The 24,606-nt window shown below is 37.7% G+C and overlaps 1 protein-coding gene across 1 annotated transcript in view; it reads left to right on the forward strand.

Annotated features, from left to right (window-relative positions):
- The window catches only part of Catsperb (catsper channel auxiliary subunit beta), a 119,480-nt gene that overhangs the window by 29,703 nt on the left and 65,171 nt on the right, over positions 1 to 24,606 (forward strand). The window contains exons 6-9 of the mRNA XM_077800107.1: positions 7,824 to 7,973; positions 13,166 to 13,261; positions 13,398 to 13,516; positions 14,639 to 14,671. Of these exons, the coding sequence (XP_077656233.1) occupies positions 7,824 to 7,973; positions 13,166 to 13,261; positions 13,398 to 13,516; positions 14,639 to 14,671 (398 nt within the window). The remainder of the gene's footprint in view (positions 1 to 7,823; positions 7,974 to 13,165; positions 13,262 to 13,397; positions 13,517 to 14,638; positions 14,672 to 24,606) is intronic.

Raw genomic sequence — 24,606 nt, forward strand, 5'->3', positions numbered from 1 at the left:
GTTACATATGGTTTTCCAGTTTATCTAGCACCATTTGTTGAAAAGGCTATCTTTTCTCCAGTGTATGTTTTTAGCACCTTTCTCTAGTATGAGATAACTGTATTTGTGTGGGTTTGTCTCTGTATTTTCTATTCTGTTCCATTGGTCTACATGTCTATTTTGGTACCAATACCTTGCCATTTTTATTGCTATGGCTCTGTAGTATAGTTTAAGGTTTGGTATTGTGATGCTACCTGCTTCATTCTTCTTGCTAAGTATTTCTTTGGTTATTCTGGGTCTCTTGTTTTTTTCAAATGAATTTCATAATTGCTTTTTCTAATTCTATGAAGAATGTCATTGGGATTTTAATAGGAATTGCATTAAATCTATATAGCACTTTAATTAATTAATATTGCTATTTTCACAATATTAATTCTGTCTGTCCAAGAGCAAGGGATATCTTTCCATCTTCTAAGATCTTCTTCAAATTCTTTCTTTAGAGTTCTGTGGTATTCATTAAATTATTATTTTGTGGGGGCTATTATGAATGGGGTAGTTTTCCTAATTTCTCTTTCAGTGAATTCATCATTGATGTATAGGAGCATGTTTGATTTATGGATATTGATTTATATCCTACTACTTTGCTGAATTCATTTATTAGTTCTAGAAGCTTTCTGGTGGAATTTTTTTAGATCTTCTAAATATAGAACTATGTCATGGGCAAATAGTGATAGTTTAAGTTCTTCTTTTCCAATTTGTATCCCTTTAATTTCTTTCATCTGATTGCTCTGGCTAGAGTTTCAAGGATGATAGAATAGAATAGAAGTGGTAAAACAGGGCATACCTGTCTTGTTCCAGTTTTTAGAGGGAATGCTTTCAATTTTTCTCCATTTAGAATTTCTATGTTGGCTTTGGGCTTAGCATAGATAGCTTTACAATGTTGAGGAATGTTCCTACCAGTTTTTCTAGTGTTTTGAACATGAAGGGTGCTGTATTTTCTCAAATGCTTTCATCTATTGAGATGATCATATTATTCTTATCTTTAAGTCTATTGATGTGATCAATTACATTTATTGATTTAAGGTATGTTGAACCAACCTTGCATCCCTGGTATGAACCCTACTTTGTATGAAACTTGCCAGAATTTTATTGAGAACTTTTGCATCTATGTTCATCAGGGATATTGGCCTGAAGTTTTCTTTCCTTGAGGTGTCTTTGTCTGGTTTTGGTATCAGACTAGCCTCATAGGATGAGTTTGGAAGGATTCCCTCCTTTTCTATTCCATGGAATAATTTGAGGAGTATTGGTGCTAATTCTCCTTTGAAGATCTTACAGAAATCATCTGAGAATCAGCTGGTCCTGGGCTTTTCATGATTAGTAGGCTTTTGATGGTGTCTCCTATTTCCTTGCTTGAAATTGATCTTTTAAATTGTGTATGTTCTTCTGATTCAGCTTGGGTAGGTCATATGTCTCTAGAAAGTTTCCAATGTCTTCAAAATTTTCTATTTTAGGGGCTGGGGATGTGGCTCAAGCGGTAGCACGCTCACCTGGCATGCGTGCAGCCCGGGTTCGATCCTCAGCACCACATACAAACAAAGATGTTGTGTCCGCCGAGAACTAAAAAATAAATATTAAAAATTCTCTCTCTCTCTCTCTCTCTCTCACACACACACACACACACACACACACACATTCTCTCTCCTCTCTCACTCTCTCTTTAAAAAAAAATTTCTAGGGGCTGGGGATGTGGCTCAAGCGGTAGCGCGCTCGCCTGGCGTGCGTGTGGCCCGGGTTCGATCCTCAGCACCACATACCAACAAAGATGTTGTGTCCGCCGAGAACTAAAAAATAAATTAAAAAAAAAATTCTATTTTATTGGAGTATAAATTTTCAAAATAGTTTCTGATTATATTCTGTATTTCAGTATATCTGATGTAATATTTTCTTTCTCATCATTAATTTTAGTAATTTTAGTTTTCTTTATCTCTTTGTTAGTGTGGCTAAGGGTTTATCAATTTTATTTATTTAGCAAAGAGCCATTTTTTTATTTTGTCAATTTTTAAATTTTTTTTGTTTCAATTTCATTGATTTCAGCTCTGATTTAAATTATTCCTGTGTTCTACTGCTTTGGGTGTTGATTTGTTCTTCTTTTTCTAGGGCTTGAAGATGTAATGTTAAGTCATTTATTCATTGACTTTCTGTTCTTTTAATGAATGAGCTCAATGCAGTGAACTTTCCTCTAAGCACTGCCTTCATGGTGTCCTAGAGATTTTGATGTGTTGTATCAGTGTTCTCATTTACCTCTAAGTATTTTTTTATTTAATCCCTGATTTCTTCTGCTATTTGTCATTCAATAGCATATTATTTAATCTCCAGGTGTTAGAATAGCTTCTATTTTTATTTTATTGTTGATATCTAACTTTATTCCACTATGATCTGATAAAATATAAGGCATTATCTCTATTTTTTGTATTTTCTAAGAGTTGTTTTGTGATATAAGATTTGGTCTACTTTAGAGAAGGATTATGTGCTGCTGAGAAGAAAGTGTATTTGCTCACTGATGGATGAAATATTCTATATGTGTTGTTAATCTAAATTCTTGATTATATTATTTAGTTCTATAGTTTCTTTGTTTCGTTTTTTTGGGGGGAGGATCTATATGGTAGTAAGAGAGGTGTATTAAAGTCACTCATAATTATTGTTGTAGTCTATCTGATTCTTGAAATTAAGAAGGTTTTGTTTGATGTATGTAGATACTCCATTGTTTGGGCATAAGTATTTATAGTTGTTATGTCCTGCTGATTATAATTCTCTTAAGCAATATGAAATGTCCTAACTTTGGCTTGAAGTCCACTTTATCTGCTATGAGGATGGAAACCCCTGCTTGTTTGTGATCTATGTGAGTGATATGCTTTTTCCCATCTTTTTATCTCTAGTCTGTGGATGTCTCTCCCTATGAGGTGAGTCTCTTGGAGACAACATATTGTTGGGTCTTGTTTTTTAATCCAGTCTGCCAGTCTGTATCTTTTGATTGATGCATTTAGGTCATTTACTAACATTTAGGGTTATTATTGAGATATGATTTTTATTCCTGTATTTGTATTCATTTTGGTTTACTTCTGGGTTTTAATTTGATTTAGTTTCTCCTTTGGTTGACTATTCATTAGTGCAGTTCCTCCCTTTGCTTGTTTCTACTTTTTTTTTTTCATTCTCATTGACTAATTCATTGAAAATGTTCTGTAATGTAGGATTTCTGGTTGTGAATTCTTTTGAATTTTGTTTGTCATGAAAGGTTTTTATTTCATCTTCAAATATGAAGCTTAATTTTGCTGGATATAAAATTCTTGGTTGGTACCCATTTTCTTTCAGAGCTTGGTGTATGTTGTTTCAGGACCTCCTAGCTTTGAAGATCTGGATTGAGAAATCAGCTGAGATCCAAATTGGTTTCCCCCTATACATAATCTAATACTGTTTTCTGATGGCCTTTAAAATCCTACCTTATTCTGTATGGTAAGCATTTTCATTATAATGTGCCTTGATATGGGTTTGTTCATTTGGGGTCCTATAAGCCTCTTGTGTTTCATTTTTTATTTCATTCTTTAGGTTTGGGAAATTTTATGATATTATTTCATTGAAAAGATTGTGCATTCCTTTGGTTTGTATCTCTGCACCTTCATCTATCCCGATAAATCTTAAATTTGGTCTTTTCATGGTATCCCATAATTCCTGGAATTTCTATTAATGGTTTCTTACCATCTTCTCTGTGTAGTCAACTTTATTTTGAAGATTATATATTTTGTCTTCATTGCTTGAGGTTCTGTTTTTCAAGTGGCCTAGTCTGTTCCTGATGCTTTCCATTGAATTTTTTATTTTGTTATTGATTTCTTCATTTCAAGGTTTCTGCTTGATTTTTTTAGAATCTTGATCTCTTCATTGAAGTGATCTTTCACATCCTGAAATTTATCTCTGATTTTATGTCCTTATATTGTCCTTTATGTCACAAATCAGTTTAACTATGTGCATTCTAAACTCCTTCTCTCGATTTCTTCTATTGTATTGTCAATAGATTCTATTGGTTTGTTTGGGGCACTTTCCTACCTTATTTTTTTGTGTTGTTTGTGTGTCTTCCCATCTAGCAGTGTGGATCTACTGCAGTACAGTTTCTACCGTGTATATTTACAGTGTCTCTCCTTTAAGGGGAGACCAGTATTAACAGCACACAATGCAAAAATATACAGCCCTAACCCATATAGCTTCTATTAAGATGTCTACAGTTATGTCACAATAAACAAAAATGATGTGTTCAATTATTGTCTACAATATAAACAGTGAGTTTGCAAAAGGGTTTACAATTTCAAATGGTGGACAAAGAGAGAACAGATGTGATGTTTATGAGGAGGGAGAAAAGAAGACAGAAATGAAAAATTATAGGAAGAGTGAAAGAAGAATTAATATATGATGGTTATTAGTAGAAGAAAAGAGAGAAAGAAAATCTAGGGAAACAGATAAGTGAGGGAGAAAATATCATAAAGTAAAATAAAAGAATACACAAAAAACTGTAATGTACTATTCAGACATCCTGGTCCTCAATAAACTGGTGCATGAAAAATACTTGGTTTCAAAAATGGTAAAGATGTGAAAGAGAAACAGAGAGAAAAAAAAGATCTCGATGGAAAAATGGAACAACTGTTTCCATTGGAGTTCAAAAGTTTCTCAGCTTCCCTTCTCAACCAATAGGTGGGATTGTCTGGAGTTTGATGGTAGCTCTACCTTCAGGATGGTGGGAGAGTTAGTCCTGGAGGCAGAACTCCTAGAGGCGGGGTATAGGCTAAGTTTGCTCCAGTATCTTTGCTGTATGCCAATTGGTCAGGAGATTTTACCTCACCATGCCTTCCATGTTGGAAGACTGCACCCCAGGAATCTCCTTCAAGGTTTCTTCCAGATGGAGCCAATTCTTAGCCCTTTACATTGCCTGTGGACCCCACAACTTCTGGTCTCTATTTAGTCTCCAAACTCCATCTCTCCCTGTTATAGATGAGGCAGGGTACCAGAGATAGCAGGAAACAGTTTTATTTGGCTGCAGCCAGGGTCTGAGGGTACAACTTTCACTGTAATCAATTAATCACCTGAACCCTGAGTTCAGGTAAGTTTCATAACTTTATACCCAACATATAAGGGGAGGGACTCAGAAGTTCACAGTCTGCAGAAGTTCACATAAAAGCGACTTTTTTTTTCCCACTGTTCTGGGCAAGTTAACCCTTCAAAGACACCACCTGAGAAGGGGAGAGTTTCTTCTTCCCTTTCTTTCCTCCCCCTGCCAGCTGTTACCATGGAGCCCAATTGGTAACTTCTCTTATCTTAGAAATGTAGACATCCCTGTGAAGTCCCAGCTCAAGGCCAGAGGCCTTGTTACAGAATGTATTTTTTCAATCACATTTTGCGTTTGCAACATACTTCTACAAACTACTATACTGGATAAATGTTTGTGGAAAAAACAAGTAAAGGGGCATACAGCACCTGGGGTGCTGAATTCTTCCAGGCCAGTGGCCAAGTAAAATAGAGCAACAGGAAAATAGGAAGTTTACCTACATTGAACTCTTTTGTAGAGACTCTATTGCTGACAGTCCTAAAATCAATTATGGTGAAGATTTCTGGAGAAGCTTAGTTAAGATTTTCTGTGGAAAATTGGGTGCCACTACATTCTGTCCTGGCCTTTTGAATTCCTGATCAGTCTCTCCCAGGACCTATGCCTTGGTTGGGGGTGGAGAGCTGTTCTGTGTTCCCCTACGTGAAATGCTTCCAGTTTCTGACTTTCCACTAGATTGCTAGGCTCAGACAGGTCTACTTTGATCTAACTGCAAACTCATAGATCTGGGTTTCAGATTCCTTTTCTCAGTGTTTTCAAAAGATTTTCTTCAGGGAAAAAAAAAATCCTTCTGTTGTTTTGATGCCGGTGTTGAGACTCCATCGGGGCCAAATTCTGTTTCCCCAGATGTGAAGACTGAACACCCAAGAAATGCTGAGGCAAGCATAGAAAGCAAGTTTTATTTAAAGGATAGAACATAGATAGGCTTCTCTGCAGAGAAGGGGACCTAGAGATGGGTGTCCAAGGAAGTAGGGGTGTCCTCCCTGTCAGGTTGATGGAGGTGACTTAGGAACAAAGTACCAAGCAGCCCACGTGCGAAAGAACCACCAATCAGGCCCTGAGGGAACCGCCTGTCAATCAGCAGGGTCTCCTGGCCAATCCTGGATCTTAGCCAGCTCCCCCCCATCACCAACTCCAGTGGGACAAGGGACTCTAAAAACCCCTTTTCCTGTCCCAAGTTCTCCCTTCCTGCCCTAAGCCAAATAAAAATTCCAGCCCCATGTGGTTTCTCCTCAGTCCCTCTTCTTATCCCCTCTGTCATTCTGAGAGTTCCCACACACACACACACACACACACAGGGAAATCTCAGTAAAGCCTTGTTCAACAGCCTTTTAAAATCTGCCTCCTTTTGGTCGCTGTGTTGCCTGACCTTTCACTCCCGCTTTTATACATTCTAGTTCCTTTGTTCTCAGCCCTCCTTCTCGTCTCATCTTGCCTAGTGACTAGCAACCAAAAGGTGGGCCAAAAGGTGGGCAAAAAGCCTTTCCAGGGTGCCTCTCCATGACTGCACAATTGGGCAGGAAAGGAGCTGCCCAGAGGTACTTAATTAACAACTCCTACAGCTCTCTGCAGGGAGGAACGATTTCCTGGATGCAGGGGAACAGGTTGGTGGGGACAGGACTTTGGAGATATTTAGCATTTGATTTCCTTTCCTTTTGAATCAGCCTCCATCTTCCAGATCTGACCCAATTGTTTATTACCTATATTGACTGTCTTTTTGTCTCCCAGCCTGAGTTTTATGCATGAAGATTTGACTTTAGCTCAACCTGTTACATCTCCATGAATAAATTTTAAAATTTGGAAAACCCTGTCTTATTAAGTTCTTTCAAAAGGATTGTTGCCTAACCCTGTCTGGTGAAGAAGAGTGTAGTTTCATTCTTCTAGGTCCACTGAAGTTTAGGGCTGTCCTGAAGCATGAGAGGATGGGGGGAGTCTCACTCTAGGGATTCATGGAAGGCTTTGCAGAGAGGGTGATACCAAAAAGAGATTGGAAAATGCTTGGGAGAAAAACAAATATTCAAAGGCCCATGAACTAGAGCCTAGCAAAAATTAAAGGTGAGGAATTTAAATACTTTATCTCCTGGAAGTCCTTGTGGGTCATGTGAAAGACCTTCTTTGCCACTTGTTTTGCCATTCAGACCATGCTGGGTTGAAGAACTGTCACCGCTGATTGGGTTTCCTATTAGTCTACTCCTAACTTTTCTATTTTCCAGAAGCCACTCTTAGTCTCTTAACTACTAATGACAATTTCCCCTGTTTTCCACTGCTACTCTGAATTCTCATTTTTAATTATCTACTGCCATTTGATGGGATTGGGAAAGAAAAGGAAAGGAAATGGGGGCTCTTTTCTAAGTTATAAATGTGTCTATCCCATGGTGGAGCAATTCCATTTCTAGGCATAGATCCTACGATAATGTTTTTATCCAAATATGGCCAAAGCAATATCTCCCATCCCACATACTCTTCTGCAATGTGATCTTGCCAGGCTCACACCGAGGGAATTAGACATCATTCCTTCTACTCTGGAAAATAAAAACGGACTTACTTTCCATTAATGAAGGGTGAGATCCTACTGCACCCATTTTTGAACTATAGAATAGTTCCTTTATAGTTTGTCTAAAACTTTTAAAGGAAAGTGGTAATGTTTCATTTTCAAGGATGCTGCCACAGTTTAAACACCTAAATTTAATTTCCACAGAACCTATTCTACAGTGGACTCTTGGAAGAGCGATGGTAAAACATGAGGTCAAAACATTGTATCCACATGTGATAGACATCAAAGTGACAAAGTCCCCTTGTGCCAATGATGTCGCTATAATTGGCTTCGTTTTGAATACAACATATAATGGTAAGTTTAGTTTACAAATTTATTGAATGTCATTAGTAGTGTTTTGCATTTGTTAAAGGTGTTGGTTAAGTGGCAGTACAAACGAAATGTATATAGTTGGGCTGGAGTGAAAATGATTCTTAAAAACACCCATGAATTTACCCTTTGTCACTCTACCTATCTACTTGCAAGTGTGATATACTGAGGATATTGTTTCTCGTGACTTTTTACCATGTCAGTAGTGGCTTAAGTATCTCTCCTAATTTCATTTATCCTCTGCCCTCTACTGGTATATTACTTCTTCCCAAAGATTATGCATTGTTTTTAATCCATTTGATATTTCTTCCATATATAAGTAGGTATTATTTTTCCTAAGGTATTACATTATTTTATTTATTTATTTATTTGTTTATTTATTACATTATTTTATTTACATTATTTTATTTATTTTCACTGCTGCACGTACAAAGGAAAAAATAACCTTTTTCTCCTTATTCTCATTTACAACACTTCAAATACCAATTGTATAGATTCTCTACACCAAGCCTTTCTTCAGTTCCTTGCTGACACTAATTGGGCAACCTATGATTTAATTCAATTCTGGCATAGTTAGCACAGACCCCCTAGAGGTTGGAGTCTTAGTTCCAGTCACAAGTTCCAGGTTATAACCTGTACTTCTAACCAACCCTATCAGAGGGTTTCCATGACCCACCCCCAATCAATAATTTGCTAGAACAGCTCACAGAACTCAGAGGAACATCTCATAGATTTAACAAGTTTATTGTAAAGGACATCATGAAGGATACAGATAAACAGCCAGATAAAGAGGTATATAGGGCAAAATTCAAAAAGGTCCCAAACACAACAAGTTCTGTCCTCATGAAGTTGCTTATACTGCCTTCCCTGTACCTGGATGTAGTCATCAACCAGGAAGCTCTCTGAAGCCTTTGCCATTTTTATGAAGGCTTTATCACATTGGCAAGATCAGTCTCCAGCTTCTCCTTCCTTCCTGGAGGATGGCTATGGGGCTCAAAGTTTCAAGCTTAAGTCATGGTTCAGTTTTTCTGATGACCAGCCCATCAGGAGTCACCTCATTAGAACAAAAGATGTTCTATAACACAGGAAATTCCAAGAGACATAGGAGCCCTGGGTATGAAGATTAAATATTATTGCATAATATCAGATCACCATTACACATTTTAGCTATTAACAGTATTTTTCTATTGCTTTTCCTCGGTCATTGATTACCTTGCACTCAGTTCAAATTAATATAAAAGGCAAATAAGAAATAAACAGATTAAAAAATAAGAAATTTTTATTACTCATAGGTAATATGTATATCTACAAAAAAAGCTAAAAATTTTATATAAAAACAATCTGAACAAATATGAGAGAGCTATAAGGTTATGAGATATAATAACAATATATAAAACCACCTCAAAGGCAAATTCAAAACTATAATTTCATCTTTTTTTTCCTTTTTTTTTTCAGTTCTGAGGATTGTACCTCATATTGGCCAGGCTCTACCACTGAGCTACATCCCCAGTCCCAAGATTAAAATTATAATTTATAGGACAAAGAATCCCAAAAGATACCTAGGAATTAAAAACAAACAAACAAAAAGAGTTGCAAGGCCTGTTGTATAGATATTATGAAACTGAATAGAGCCCATTAAAAAACTGAAATAAATAAAAGATTTTATGTTTATCAATAGAAACTTAGAGTATTATAAAGATCTTAATTGTCTCCAAATTTATCAACCAGTTCAATACAGTTTGAAGAAAAATTACTTGGTGGGGGGGTACATTTTCCTTTATTTATCTATTTTTTTTCTTTTTTTGGCATGAAAATTGACAGACCAATTCCAAAATTCACATGAAAGAGTAGTGTATCATTAATAGCAAACATAATTTTAGAAAACAATAAAAGAATAAAAGCTTACCCTACCATCACTTTATACTAAAGCAACAGATTAAAACCGTGTGCATTGGGTTAGGAATAGACATAGCCTGGGCTCAGGTTTCCTTGACTTCCTAAAAGTTTATAGTCTGTTGGTTTTCTCTAGTTTTGAATGCCTGCTTCTGCTAAGTTAGTTATAAGTCATGTGTCCATCTCCTCTCTGCTGTCCCTGTGTTAAGTTCTAACAAAACCTAGATGTAAACAGCCTTTTTTCCCTACTTTGTTTCATGGATACCAGGCTAGGATCTCCTTCTTCCTTCTCTTTATTCAAACACTGATACCTGCCTTCCTACCCTGACCCACAATAGAGCAGCCATTCTCAATTCCTCAAGCTCCATCCTGACATAAAACTGAGAGTCATGGAGGAGGGAAGGGGCAGTTTTAATTGCCTGGAGTCACATTCACAGACCACCTCAGACTTTCATGAAAGAATTGGTTTCAGCAACCTGTTAGGTGAAACCCTCTTTCCCCCAACTGACTACCACTGTTCCGAAACAGAAACAAAATTTGCCACAGTAGCAGGCTGATACTGCCTTAGCTAGCAGTTCTTTGCAAGGCCCTGTTCATCCTTCCAGCCTTAATTCCACATGAGGTTAATGGTAAGAACAGTGGCCCTATGTGCTCCATTTTGGACTTATTAACCACCTTCCTCCTGTAGGTCACTCGTATGACATATCCCTTCAGGTCCCCTCCAGCACTTCCTTGTCAGTCACACTCTTAATTTAAGCTTCTGATCTCTGCCTTCCTCTCTACCTTGATTTTTGTCACTATTTTCAGTAACCCATGTTAAGGGTTATCCAGTTCCAAGGGCTCATCTCCTTCTGTGGTTATTTTCATGACCTCATAATCTCTAATAATTGTCAGTATCTCAAAAATCTCCATTACAAGAATCTCACACTGTGTACTGCCTTCTATTCTATCTTTCCCAGGATTCATATTCCAACATTCCTTTGGTCTTATTGAGACTTTGAACCATACTTTTTAAGTATCCAATATCCTTATTTTCTTCTCTCACCATAATTTTCATGTTCCATCCTTAAAAATATTCTGTAACCTTCTCACCCTTCTCTTTCTTCCTTGTGTACTCCCAACTCTATTTAAGACCACCTGTGCTCTTGGAAGAGCAGGAGCACATGGTTGCTAGAAAATAATTGCTCACCAGTCTCATTTAAGAATTCCACAGACTGGTCTCACTTTAAACTCATGATCACAGATTTCAATAGGGCCTGTAGCACTGCCCTGATATCCTATCACTCCTCTATGTTATATTTATTTTCCCACTCTGCAAGATGGCCTTATCACACCTCTTCCAAATCCTCAGACACTCAGTGTCATCTGCTTCCCCTCTCTCAGCTGTGCCTTTGTCTAATACTTCATAGAGAATGTAGAGACTTTTCATAGGCACTCCTTCACTATTACACCTGCCATCTGCAGTCCTGCCTCACTCCCACTTGCAAGCTCTGCCTTCCACCTGTTGTATTCCTTCTCTCTACTTCCATCAAAGACCACTCCTCACTTCTCATGTCCTGGATCCTACTCCCACCATCTGAAGAAATTTTCTCCTCCTGCATCTACACTGCACTTCCCCTTTCTCTCCTGCTTCATCATGCTCTCCCTCCTCCTTGATCTTATGCTTTAGCATGCCAGCAAGCCCCACTGTCCCCCATCTTAAACAAAACCTTCATTCATCTGACTTTACTCCCACCCTCCATTTAACTGTTCTTCAAAGCAAAATGGGACTACTTTTTTTCACTTCACATTTTATCTTTATTTTACTGCAAATCAGACTTTTGTTTCCATCCTCTATCTGAAGAGTTCTGCTCAAGATCACCCACAATCTCCACATTGCCCTATTCCAACAGACAATTCTTTTTTCTTATTCTACTTTTCCTCCCAGAACATTAATGCAGTTGACAACTCTCCTCAAAACACTTTATTCTCTTGGCTTTCTTGACACCACCTTCAATTGCTTTTCATTGGTAACTCTTTAGTTTTCTAGGTTGACTCCTTTTTGGAGTGACCTCTCAATGTTGATGAACCTGGGGTTTTTGACTCTCCTTCCTTTTTCTACCAGAGAGAAAATGACCACATTTTCTCTCTGGTAGACTCAATCCAGTCTCCTTACTAATGCCATCTGCAGGCTGATGAATCCCAAATCTATATTGTTGGTGCTGACTACTCCTCTAAGACCAAACTGCTCCTATGTTCAATTGTCAATTGTGCTTAAACTTGGATCTTATATGCCATTTTAACGAAGAAAATGGGGGTTGGGTTTCAAGGGACAATAAGCTGTGAAGAAATAGCTATGAAATATCTGAGAAAACTCACGGAGGATAAGGGTTATTTAAGTAATGTCTGTTTATGCAAACTTGTCTTGGTGTTAAATCAAAATGGCATATTTTGGAGTAGAGTATTATGATCCTCTTCAATATGAACAGAATACTTAAATACAGCTTGGAAAATATTTTTAGGCTATAACAATGCATTATGAAGGCTTAAGAACAGAACGTTCCTGCTGAGAGCCATTACCAAGTAGGTATGACGCATCAAAATCTCCTTGCCAGCGTACCCCATGCTGCTTAGGACATTCGATGGGACATTGCATGTATGCTTTAGTAAGATGACCCTGCTCAAGGTGATCGAGGGTGGATCCAGGTTTGAGGAAGTATCCTGCAGGTTTGAGGAAGTATCCCGGTCCTTGGGTTTAGGGTGTTCCCGGTTTAAGGCGTTTCCCGGTTTAAGAATATGGGTTTTAGGGAAGTTGAGGTTGAAGATTATGGCTGCTGGGATTAGGGTGTTCCTGCTGCTTGTTCCCGTTGAGTTCTCGTGAGATTAAAACAGGATTTGGAAAAAGCCTCGTGGAGTAGGATTTGGGAACGGACATATTAGGGATTGCCCCTGAACGCGTGTGGAGGCAGCGTGAGATCGGGAATAAAGAATTGCTGTTTGAACCTACAAAGCTGTGTGGTGGCTCGTGATTCTGTGCCAAGCCGAGACATTGGCATTCGGCACGTTCCTAGAGGAAGGAGTCAATGAGGTGGTTGGATAAAATCCTGGCTGTAACTTGCAGTTAATTCATCTTTCTAGTGTGTGGGGAAATGAGATTCAAATTGAGAAAAGGAGAGTTGAAGTAGGACAGGAAATTGTATTGGAAGATGAGGTAGATTCATGCTCCTGCCCTGGAAGTCTAGCACCATTGAAGTGGCTGGTTCTGTGAAGTTGTTGAGTTTTCATTTTCTTTTCTTTCATTATAGGTGTTTTCATAGGCCTAACCTTTTCTGGATTTTGGAATTATGGTTCTACCATGTGGTATGACCTGACAGAAAACATCTATACTTCACTTCATGAAGGTAATTCCTCTAGCTGCCTTTATCTACAGTCTTTCACTTATAATAACTTGAACAGTATTTATGAAATGTCTTTGCTTTGCTAAAGAGCTCACTTTTTTTCTTACTTTTTAACCCAGGGTTTGATTTCTTCTTTTAGAACATTCAGGGCTTTCCTTGATTGATATGGTTTTAACAAATCATGTTTTAGTTATCCTCACATCTTTGGGTGTTTTTGTAAGTAAAGATCTTCGCTATCCTTCAGGCAAAATCCTAAAGGTATGTAAATCACTTTGTAACTAATCATTAACCTTAAATTCTGAGACATAAAAAGAAATATTTGGCATTTGAGTTATGTGTGGTATATCCTAGAATTAAAGTACTTCTTCCTTTTAGAAAAGTTGCATAATATAGCAACTTTTTCCTTTGCCTTACAATACTGAATATATAATTTGAAAATGGTGCCAGTTTTATTGATGTATGTATTTATAGTAAATTTTAAATATATACATGTAGAAAAGACATTATCTACCTATATATTTTAGCTGTATGTTATGATTTGGATGTGAGCGGCCCCCCCAAAGTTCATGTGTGAGACAATGCAAGAAGATTTAGAGGTGAGATGGTTCAGTTATTAAAACCTTAACCCAATTAGTGAGTTAATCCCAATGGGGATTAACTAAATGGTGACCCAAGGATGGTAGGATGTGGCTGGAGGAGATGAATTCCTGGAGGTATGCCTTTGGGGTAATATTTGGTGAGCTGAGCTTAGGCTCTTTCTGCTTCCTGATCATCATGGAAGCTGCTTTCTTCTGCCATGATGTTCTAACTCATCTTAACCCCCAAGGAATGGAGCCATCTGTCTATGAACTGAGACCTGTGAAACTGTGAGCCCCAAAATAAACTTTTCCTCCTCTAAGCTGACTAAAGCACTGTAAAAGTTTCCAAAATGCTATAAGGTAATTGGTAAAACTAAGAATAGTTTAAAAGGTAATATAAATTAAGATAAGAGAAGGAAAACAAAAGAAACTGACCGAGAGAAGGAAAACAAAAGCAACTGACTGAGAAGCAAATATTTCTTATACCTGGTATAACTTGCATGTTCAAGGCCTAGGTTCAATCCCCAGTTGGAGGGGTTGGGGAGCCCTTACAATCTTCATCTCAAATCCTTGCTGGAATTTCATTAAGGTATAAGTAAATTAATAAGATGGTCACACAAAGCAAAGACTAAAGGGAAAATCTCCAGGATATTATATAAACTATGTCAGAGGCTGGTTTAGTGTTTAATCATCCTAACTGATGGAATAGAAAAAACATGAATTTCCTTTGGTATACTTTAAATTACTGTTTTGTCATTCCTCTGATATGCAAGCAAAAGTTAACGTTTCTCTTTTCTTCTAGTTTTCGAGAGCAGACTTTTGTGGTTTTGAAAGGGTAAGAAGCTTAACATTTCTATGGGTTGGTTTACTTGGTGACCAAATAGATGAAATGCAAAACAACAATTCCCCAAATAGATTCTTCCTATTACCATAATGTTATTTAGTTTGAACTTAAAAAAAAAAAAACTTTCAGCAACCACTAGACAATTCTATTTCAAGGAAGAAGTGGTGCCCCTCCTTGTTTTAGAGGCCAGCCTAGTCCCTTTCCCGTGCTTTGTATAGCTTTTCTATTGTTATTCAGGTCATGTTCTATATATTCTCCACAAAGAGAGTCAGGCCAGAATTTGGATAACACTATACTCCACAGGCCACCTACTGTGGTGTCATCTGGGCTCAAGTAGAGAAAGGATGGCTTTTTAAACTTTGCACAAAAATGACATATAATCTAGCCACCTTTCTGCTTCTGCTCTGTTGGGGGATTTTGTTCCAACCATCATTTCCTTTCTCTGTTACAAAGTTTTGTAATTCAGCTAAGTCAATCCAGTCAACACATGTATGTGTCAATCTGAAAATCACAATCAGAATTATGAGTATTCCTAGCCTTTATCATATGCCATTCCCATTCTGTCCTATGTACACACATGGACATGTGCACCTTACACCCTCGCTCGTACTGCTAGCAGAAAGGAGCATTTATTTCCCAGAAAACATTTAGATCTGACTGATGCCACACTAATGGAATAAAAAGTCAAAGAGCTAACTGAGAAAGCCAGTTAGGCAAAACTGATTTACATTTGAAAGAACAGAGGGAAGGAGGGGATCTAAGATGGCGGGCCAGAGGGAGGCAGTATTCTGTGTCACTCCATGACTTTGGACTCAAGTAGTGAGGATATGGCTTCTCTGAGAGTGATATTCCTGCTCCTGCACAGGAATCACCGTCGCCTTGCCTGTCCAGGGCTCCTGGCCTCAGCTTCGGAGTAGGTATCCCAACTACTTGCCCACACAGGACTGCCAGGTACCCAAGAGGAACCAACAGCATCAGTACCCACACAGAACTTTTGGCCATCCACTCGAGTAGAAATCAAGAACACCAATCCCATGCAGAACACCCTGCAGCTTTCTACACACAGGAACTCCAGCCACCACTCCTGTGTGGACCCCCACCTTCCAAAGAGGGGCTCCTCCAGTGGCTGCCATCTTGGGACTCTGCAGCAGGGAGATAGTCCTGTACACGCACTGGTCTGCCTGCACTCAATATCCTCACCCAGGCTCTGAAGTCAGCGACTGCATGCCACAGAGCTCCACTCTGAACTCATCCTCCACCACCATGGCTAGACTCCCCACACCCGACTCTACACCCCACCACTGAAAGCAGGCGCCTCCATCTTGGGTCACCTTCATCACCATCTTCAGTGGGAGTAACTCCCAGTGTGGAACTCCACCTGGCCAGGTACCCAGTTTCTAACTACTCCCTCTCCCAGCAGCCATTACCCTGGCACAGTGACACCCTGGTTACCTTCACCATCCTGACACTGGAGATGTCAGCTAACAACAGATGACCCAACTATTGGATGAGAAGGGACACAGGAAAGATACTAATCTCCAACAGAAAAAGTCTGTTTCTTCCTTCAAGATTTTTTTTCTTCTCCCTCCCTATTCTCCCACCCTCACGTCCCCAACAACCAAATACTTTGATGAATTAGGATTTTAAGGACTGCAACACCTGAATAGTATATTACAGTTGTGTTTTATATTCTTTTGTTAGTTTTCCCTTTTTTCGTCACCAACTTCTATTGTTTTAACCTTTTTAAATTTTTCTTTATATATATATATGTTTGTTTTATGTACTCTACTGTCTTCCCACTTACTTCTCTACTAAAAATCACTTCCTTTCTCTTCTCCTGCTAATTCCTCTTTAGATTTCTCTTTCACAGTTCCTAAGACATAACAACTCTATATCCTCAACTCCTACCTCATCAGCATATTGTCCTACTCCTCACTTCCAGTTCTTTGTCCACCATCAGAAACTGTAAACCCTTTTACAAACCAACTGAATATATTGTAGATAATAATTGAATTCACTATTTCTGTACATTGTGATCAAACTGTAAAAGTTTCAATAGCAAACATTTGTTTTTAGGGTGTATATTGTTTATACTGGGATCTGTTAATATTGTCCTTCACCTCAAAGGAGAGGTATTAGAACCCTACAGGGGCCCTATAAGCCTATTGGGTAAAAACTGTAACACCTCAGATCCACAGTGATAAGGGAAGTTATACAAGCAATATGAAAAGACAAGAGAAGAAAGTGCCCCAAACAAATCAAGATACTACATTACTAGAATCCATGGCCAGCACAGCAGAAGAAATTACAGAGAAGGATGCTGAGGGCCATTGCCAAGTAGGAATGACGATGTGAAATCCTTGCCAGCGTACCCCATGTTAAATGGACTTGCCTTTGAAATCCGCTGTGACCTTGCATGTGTGTTTGAGAAAGGCGACCCTGCTCAAGGTGATCGAGGGTGGATCCAGGATGGATCCAGGATTAGGGTGTATCCTGCAGGTTTGAGGAAGTATCCCGGTCCTTGGGTTTAGGGTGTTCCCGGTTTAAGACAAAAGGAGTTTTAGGGAAGTTGGAGGTTGAAGATTATTGCTGCTGGGAGTAGGGCGTGCCTGCTGCCTGAGTTCCCGCTGAGTTCTCGTGGAGAAAAAGTATTTAGGACGTGTATTGTGGGGGAGATGGAGAATTTCCCCTGAGCGTGTGTGGAGGCTGGTGTGAGATCGGGAATAAAGAATTGCTGTTTGAATCTACAAGGTGTGTGGTGGCTCGTGATTCTGTGCCAAGCCAAGACTTTGGCAGAAGGAGTTCAGGATATACATAATTAAAATGTTCTATTAATTAAAGGATGATATAAGAGAGTAAATACAGGCAGCAAAATATCATTTTGAAAAAGAGCTACATAAATACAGGAAGCAAAAGATTACTTCAATAGAGAGATAGAGATTCTAAAAAAATTAAAAACAGAAATCCTTGAAATGAAAGAAACAATAAACTAAATTAAAAATCAGCTGAAAGCATCACCAACAGATTAGACCACTTGGAAGACAGGACCTGAGACAATGAAGACAAAACATATAATCTTGAAAAGAATGTAGACCACACAGTTAAAATGGTAAGAAACTATGAGCAGAACATTCAAGAAATATGGGATAGCATAAAAAAAACAAATTTTAAGAGTTGTTGGGATAGAGGGAGGCATAGAGTTGCCAACCAGAGGAATGAGGATTCTATTCAATGAAATAATCAGAAAAATTTCCAAACATGAAGAATGAATTGGAAAACGAAATACAAGAGACTTACAAGACGCCAAATGTACAAAATTACAACAGATCCACACCAAGGCATATTATCATGAAAATGCCTAACATACAGAATAAGGAGAGAATATTAAAAGCCACAAGAGAAAAAAATCAGATTACATATAGGGGGAAACCAATTAGATTATGTGCAATTTTTTTTTTTTAACCCAGACACTGAAACCTAGAAGATCCTGGAACAACATATATCATGCTCTGTAAGAAAATGGATGCCAACCTAGAATCTATCCAGCAAATTTAAGCTTTATATATGATGATGAAATAAAAACTTTCCATGATAAACAAAAGTTAAAAGAATTTACAATTCGAAAGCCTGCACTATAGAACATCCTCGGCAAAACATTCCATGAAGAGGAATTGAAAATCAACAATGAAAAACAGCAAAGTGAGGTATTACACTAAAGGAAAAGCTAATCAAAGGAGAAACCAAGTCAGGTTAAATACTAAAAATGGCTGGGAATACAAGACATGTCTCAATAATAACCTTGAGTATTAATTGCCTAAACTACCAATCAAAAGACATAGACTGGCAGATTGGATTTTTTTAAAAAGACCCAACAATATGCTGTCTCCAAGAGACTCATCTCATAGGAAAAGACATCCACAAACTGAAGGTAAAAGGTTGAGAAAAATCATACCACGTGTCAGAGTCCAGCTCGGGCAGGGGGTCTCAGGAGACTAATGGATGGTGAGGAGTCAAAGAAAGATGACGGAGAAGCAACACAGACACAAGAGTGAAGGTGTTGAATCCCAATCTTTACTTGTGAAGTTGTAAGGGTCCGGCGGAGCGTCGGAGGGAGAGACCACACAAGAGACTGGCTCCATGCAATTGGCAAAAGGGGATTTATTGGGGATCCATTCCAGCACGCTGGGGCCCCGTGCTCACTCAAGAAGGAAGAGCAGCCCGGAGCCCCGAGCAGAGGTCAAGCAGAGCTTAAGTACACTTTCTGGAGAGGGCGGTGGGCTTTGCATACATCAGAACAAATCATCATGAGGCACGGGAAAATTGAACAACAACTCTGAGACGTGATTGGCACATTCATTGGCGGAAACAGGTCGGGTGGGGGTGATTGGTCATTCCTCAGCGGGTTACACATTCAAACTGATTGGTTCGGGCCCTGTGAGGAACTGCACAGGGCCCTAGGCTAAATGGCCAGTAGGGCGTTGTTTTAACTATCTCAGGAATCTGGGTGTAACAGAGGAACTTAATAATACCTAATCTTTTACCTTCAAGCTTTCCAGCTTAGAAACTTTACCCTTTCAAAGTTAATCATATATACTTTTCATTTTTTGTAGACTCACAGTATTTTGTGATTACCAAACAGAAATCATTATTCAAAGAAACAAAATATTACATAGCTACAATTAGATAAGAAGAATGTATCTTGGCTTATGCATAAGCAAGCATTTTTACTTTCAGTTTACATTTTTCTTTGAACTGTTTCTGCTTAGTTAGCTTTTAATAATAGTTAGAAATGTCCCAGACTATTGGCCTGTACCTTGACTATTCTTTCTTGACTTACTAAAACTGGTGCCACAGTTATGGCAAGTAGTTAACTTGAAAAGAGAGGCTACTAATTTTAATCAAACAAGAATAAGAGCACCAAACCATTGTGCTCAGGAACAAGAACAAGTTGTCCAAATACCAAGCACTAATCTGTCTTCTTAATATTAATTTTTCTTCTCTAGATTTTAATTTACTTTCTCAAAAACTTCCTTGACTGTTTTTCCTGCAGAGGGTTTCTCATTAAACACTAACAATTTACATTCCATAGCTGAATCATTGCATTTAGAGCAAACAGATTTATTCTTTAGGAGTAGTTGCATTAATTGGGAAAGTCATGTTTTTTCCTGCATATTTAATGGTCATATGAGAAGTCACCACTATGCTTATTAACAGGAATACAAAAACAAACCAGCCCATTCCCAGAAACATACTGCGCTCCTCCAGAGGATGGACGCCTTGCACCATCCACCACAGTAGGGCCTTGCCTTTGCCTGAGTCAGGGGAGGGGCACAGCAACCACACACATGGACTGCAGAAGCAGCAGGGGTTTCTATGCTCATAGCAAATAAAGTAGACTTCAAGCCAAAGTTAATCAAAAGGGATAAAGAAGGATATTTCGTACTGCTTAAAGGAACCATTCATCAATAAGAAATAACAATAATAAATTTACATGGCCCAAAAAATAGAGTGTGTACATTCATCAAACAAACTCTTCTCAAGTTCAAGAGTCAAATAGACCACCACACAATAATTCTGGGTGACTTTAACACACCTCTTTCACCACTGGATAGCTCTTCCAAACAAAAACTGGAAAAAAAAACTACAGAATTCACTAATACAATCAATAACTTAGATTTAACTGACATATATAGACTATTTCATCCTTCAATGAGTGAATACACTTTCTTCTCAGCAGCACATGGATCCTTCTCTAAAATAGACCATATGTTATGCCACAAAGCAATATTAGAAAATATTAAAAAATTAGAGATACTACCCTGCATTCTATTAGATCATGATGGAATGAAATTAGAAATCAATGATAAATAAAAAGCTCTTCTAACACCTAGAGACTAAATAATAAGCTACTGAATGAACAATGGGTTACAAAAGACATCAAGGAGGAGATTAAAAAATTCTTAGAGGTGAATGAGAACACAGATACAATTTATCGAAATCTCTGGGACACTATGGAGGTAGTACTATGAGGAAAGTTCATTGCATGGAGTTCATTCCTTAAAAGAAGAAAAAGTCAACAAATAAATGACTTAACATTACATCTCAAAGCCCTAGAAAAAGAAAAATAAATCAACACCAAGAGCAGTAGAAGACAGGAAATAATTAAAATCAGAGCTGAAATCAATGAAATTGAAACAAAAGAAACAATTAAAAAAATTGACAAAAAAAAACTTGGTTCTTTGAAAAAAATAAATAAAATTGACAAACCCTTAGCCATGATAATGAAGAGAAGGAGAGAGAAAACTGAAATTACTAACATACACAGTGAAAAAGGAAACATCACCATAGACACCTACAGAAATACAGAAGATAATTAGAAATTATTTTGAAAACTTGTACTCCAAAGCAATAGAAAATATCGAAGGCATTGAAAATTTCTAGAGTCATATGATTTTCCCAAATTGAATCAGGATGATATACACAATTTAAACAAATCAATTTCAAGTGATGAAATAGAAAATGCCATCAGAAGCCTACCCATCAAGAAAAGCCCAGGACCAGATGGATACACAGCTGAGTTCTACAAGACCTTTAAAGAAGAACTAATACCAATATTCCTCAATTTATTTCAGGAAATAGAAAAAGAGGGAGCACTTCCAAACTCATTTTATGAGGCCAATAACATCCTGATTCCAAACCAGGCAAAGACACATCAAAGAAAGAAAACTTTAGACCAATATCTCTAATGATCATAGATACAAAAGTTCTCAATAAAATTCTGGCAAACTGAATACAAAAACATATCAAAAAGATAGTGCACCACAATCAAGTGAGGTTCATCCCAGAGATGCAAGGTTGGTTCAACATATAGAAATCAATAAATGTAATTCATCAGATCAATAGACTTAAAGATAAGAACCATATGATCATCTCAATAGATGCAGAAAAAAGCGTTCAACAAAATACAGCATCCCTTTATGTTCAAAACACTAGAAAAATTAGGGATAACAGAAACACATCTCAACATTGTAAAAGCTATCTATACTAAGCCACAGGCCAACATCATTATAAGTGGATAAAAGTTGAAAGCACTCCCTCTAAAAACTGAAAAAAGACAGGGATGCCCTCTCTCACCACTTCTATTTAAAATAGTTCTTGAAACACTGGCCAGAGCAATTAGATAGATGAAAGAAATTAAAAGTATACAGATAGAAAAAGAAGAACTCAAATGAGTACTATTTGCAGATGATATTATTCTATACCTAGAAGATCCAAAACATTCCACCAAAAAACTTCTAAACTAGTAAATGAATTCAGCAAATTAGCAAGATAAAAAATCAACACCTATAAATCAAATGCATTTCTGTATATCAGTGACAATGCATATCATTCCTGTATATCTGAAAGGGAAACACAGAAAACTACCCCATTTACAATAGCCTCAAAAAAAAAAATAAAATACTTGGGAATCAACCTAACAAAAAGAGGTGAAAGACCTCTACAACAAGAACTACAGAATGCTAAAGAAGATGGAAAGATCTCCCTTGTTCTTGGATAGGCAGAATTAATATTGTCAAAATGACCATACTACCAAAAGCATTATACAGATTTAATGCAATTCCAATCAAAATCCTAATGACATTCTTCATAGAAATAGAAAAGGCAGTCATGAAATTCATCTAGAAAAATAAGAGACCCAGAATAGCTAAAGCAATCCTTAGCAAAAAGAGTGAAGCAGGTGGCATCACTATACCAGACCTTAAACTACACTATAGAGCAATAGTAACAAAAACAGCATGGTATTGGCACAAAAAAGACTGGTAGACCAATGGTACAGAATAAAGAACACAGAGACAAACCCATATAACTATAGTTACCTTATATTAGACAAAGATGCCAAAAACATATATTGGAGAAAAGATAGCCTCTTCAACAAATGGTGCTGGGAAAACTGGAAATCCATATGAATAAAATGAAATTAAACCCCTATCTCTCACCATGCACAAAACTCAACTCAAAATGGATTGAGGACCTTGGAATTAAACCAGAGACCCTGCATCTAACATAAGAAAATGTAGGCCCAAATCTCCATCATATTGGATTAGGCCCCTACTTCCTTAATAAAATTCCTATAGTGCAAGAATTAAAATCAAAAATTAATAAATGCATGGACTCAAACTAAAAAAGCTTCTTCTCAGCAAAAGAAACAATCAGTGGGGTGAATAGAGAGCCTACATCTTGGGAGCAAATTTTTACCACTTGCATATCAGATAGAGCACTAATCTCTAGGGTATATAAAGAACTCAAAAACCTAAATACCAAAAAACAAATAGCCCAATCAATAAATGGGCCAAGGAACTGAACAGACACTTCTCAGAAGGTGATATACAATCAATCAACAAATACATGAAAAAATGTTCAACATCTCTAGCAAGTAGAGTAATGCAAATCAAAACTACTCTAAGATTTCATCTCACTCCAGTCAGAATGGCAGTTATTAAGAATACAAGGTGAGGATATTGGGGGGAAAGACACACTCATATATTGCTGGTGGGACTACAAAATGGTACAGCCAATATGGAAAGCAGTATGGAAATTCCTTGGAAAACTGGGAATGGAACCACCATTTGACCCAGCTATCCCACTCTTCAGTCTATACCCAAAGAACTTAAAAACAGAATACTACAGGGATGCAGCTACATCAGTGTTTATTGCAGCACAATTCACAGTAGCTAAACTGTGGAACCAACCTAGATGCCCTTCAATAGATGAATGGACAAAGAAAATGTGTTATATATACACAATGGAATGTTACCCAGCAATAAAAGAGAATAAAATCATGGCATCTGCAGGTAAATGGATGGAGTTGGAGAACATAATGCTAAGTGAAGTTAGCCAATCCCAAAAAAAAACAAATGCTGAATATTTTCTCTGATATAAGGAGGCAGATTCATAGTAGGGTTGGGAGGAGGAGCATGGGAAGATTAGATGAACTCTAGATAGGGTGAAGGGGTGAGAGGGGAAGGGAGGGAGCATGGGGTAGAAATGAGGGTGGAATGAGATGGACATCATTACCCTAAGTACATATATAAAGACATGAATGGTGTGAATATACGTTGCATACAACCAGAGATATGAAAAAAATGTGTTTATGTGTGTAATATGAATTGTAATGCATTCTGCTGTCATAACACAAATTAGAATTTTTTTAAAAATGAACAGAGGGAAGTACAATAAGCCCTTCTATCTGCACGTTCACCTCTACATATTCAGTCAACTATAAATTAAAAATATTAGGGGTGAGAATTGCATCTGTACTGAACAAGTAGACTCATTTTCTTGTCATTATTACCTAATCCTAAGTAGTGTAACAACTATTTACTTATTCAGATTGCATTAAGTAATCTAGAGATGATTTAAAGTAGACAGGAGGATATGCATGTTAGTTATGTAGAAATACTATGCTGTTTTAGTACAGATCTTGAGAGTCTAATATCAACTTATATGTTTTCTGTCTACATAAGTAAAAATGTAATATACTAGACAAGGATTCTTGAAACAGAGATGTCTTAGTCAATTTGGGCAGCTATAACATAAATACCATAGAGGGTGGCTTATAAAGAACAGAGATTTCTCATAGTTCTGGAGGCTGGCAAGTCTGATTTCAAGATATTGGCCATTTCACTGTCTGGAGAGGGTCATTTCCTGGTCTGTAGACAGCTGTCTTCTTGCTGTAACCACACATGGCAGAGTTGCAAGACATATTTCTCTGGGTTCTCTTCTGTAAGGGAATGGTATCTAACCATCCTCGGATCGGATAAAGACACCTAAGTTTCAGCCACCTGATCCCTCTCAAAGTCTTCACTGAAAATGCCATCATACTGGAGATTAATTTCAACATATGAATTAGGGAGGAACAAAAACAT

The sequence above is a fragment of the Urocitellus parryii genome, chromosome 6, assembly GCF_045843805.1.
Source record: "Urocitellus parryii isolate mUroPar1 chromosome 6, mUroPar1.hap1, whole genome shotgun sequence".
Taxonomy (NCBI): domain Eukaryota; kingdom Metazoa; phylum Chordata; class Mammalia; order Rodentia; family Sciuridae; genus Urocitellus; species Urocitellus parryii.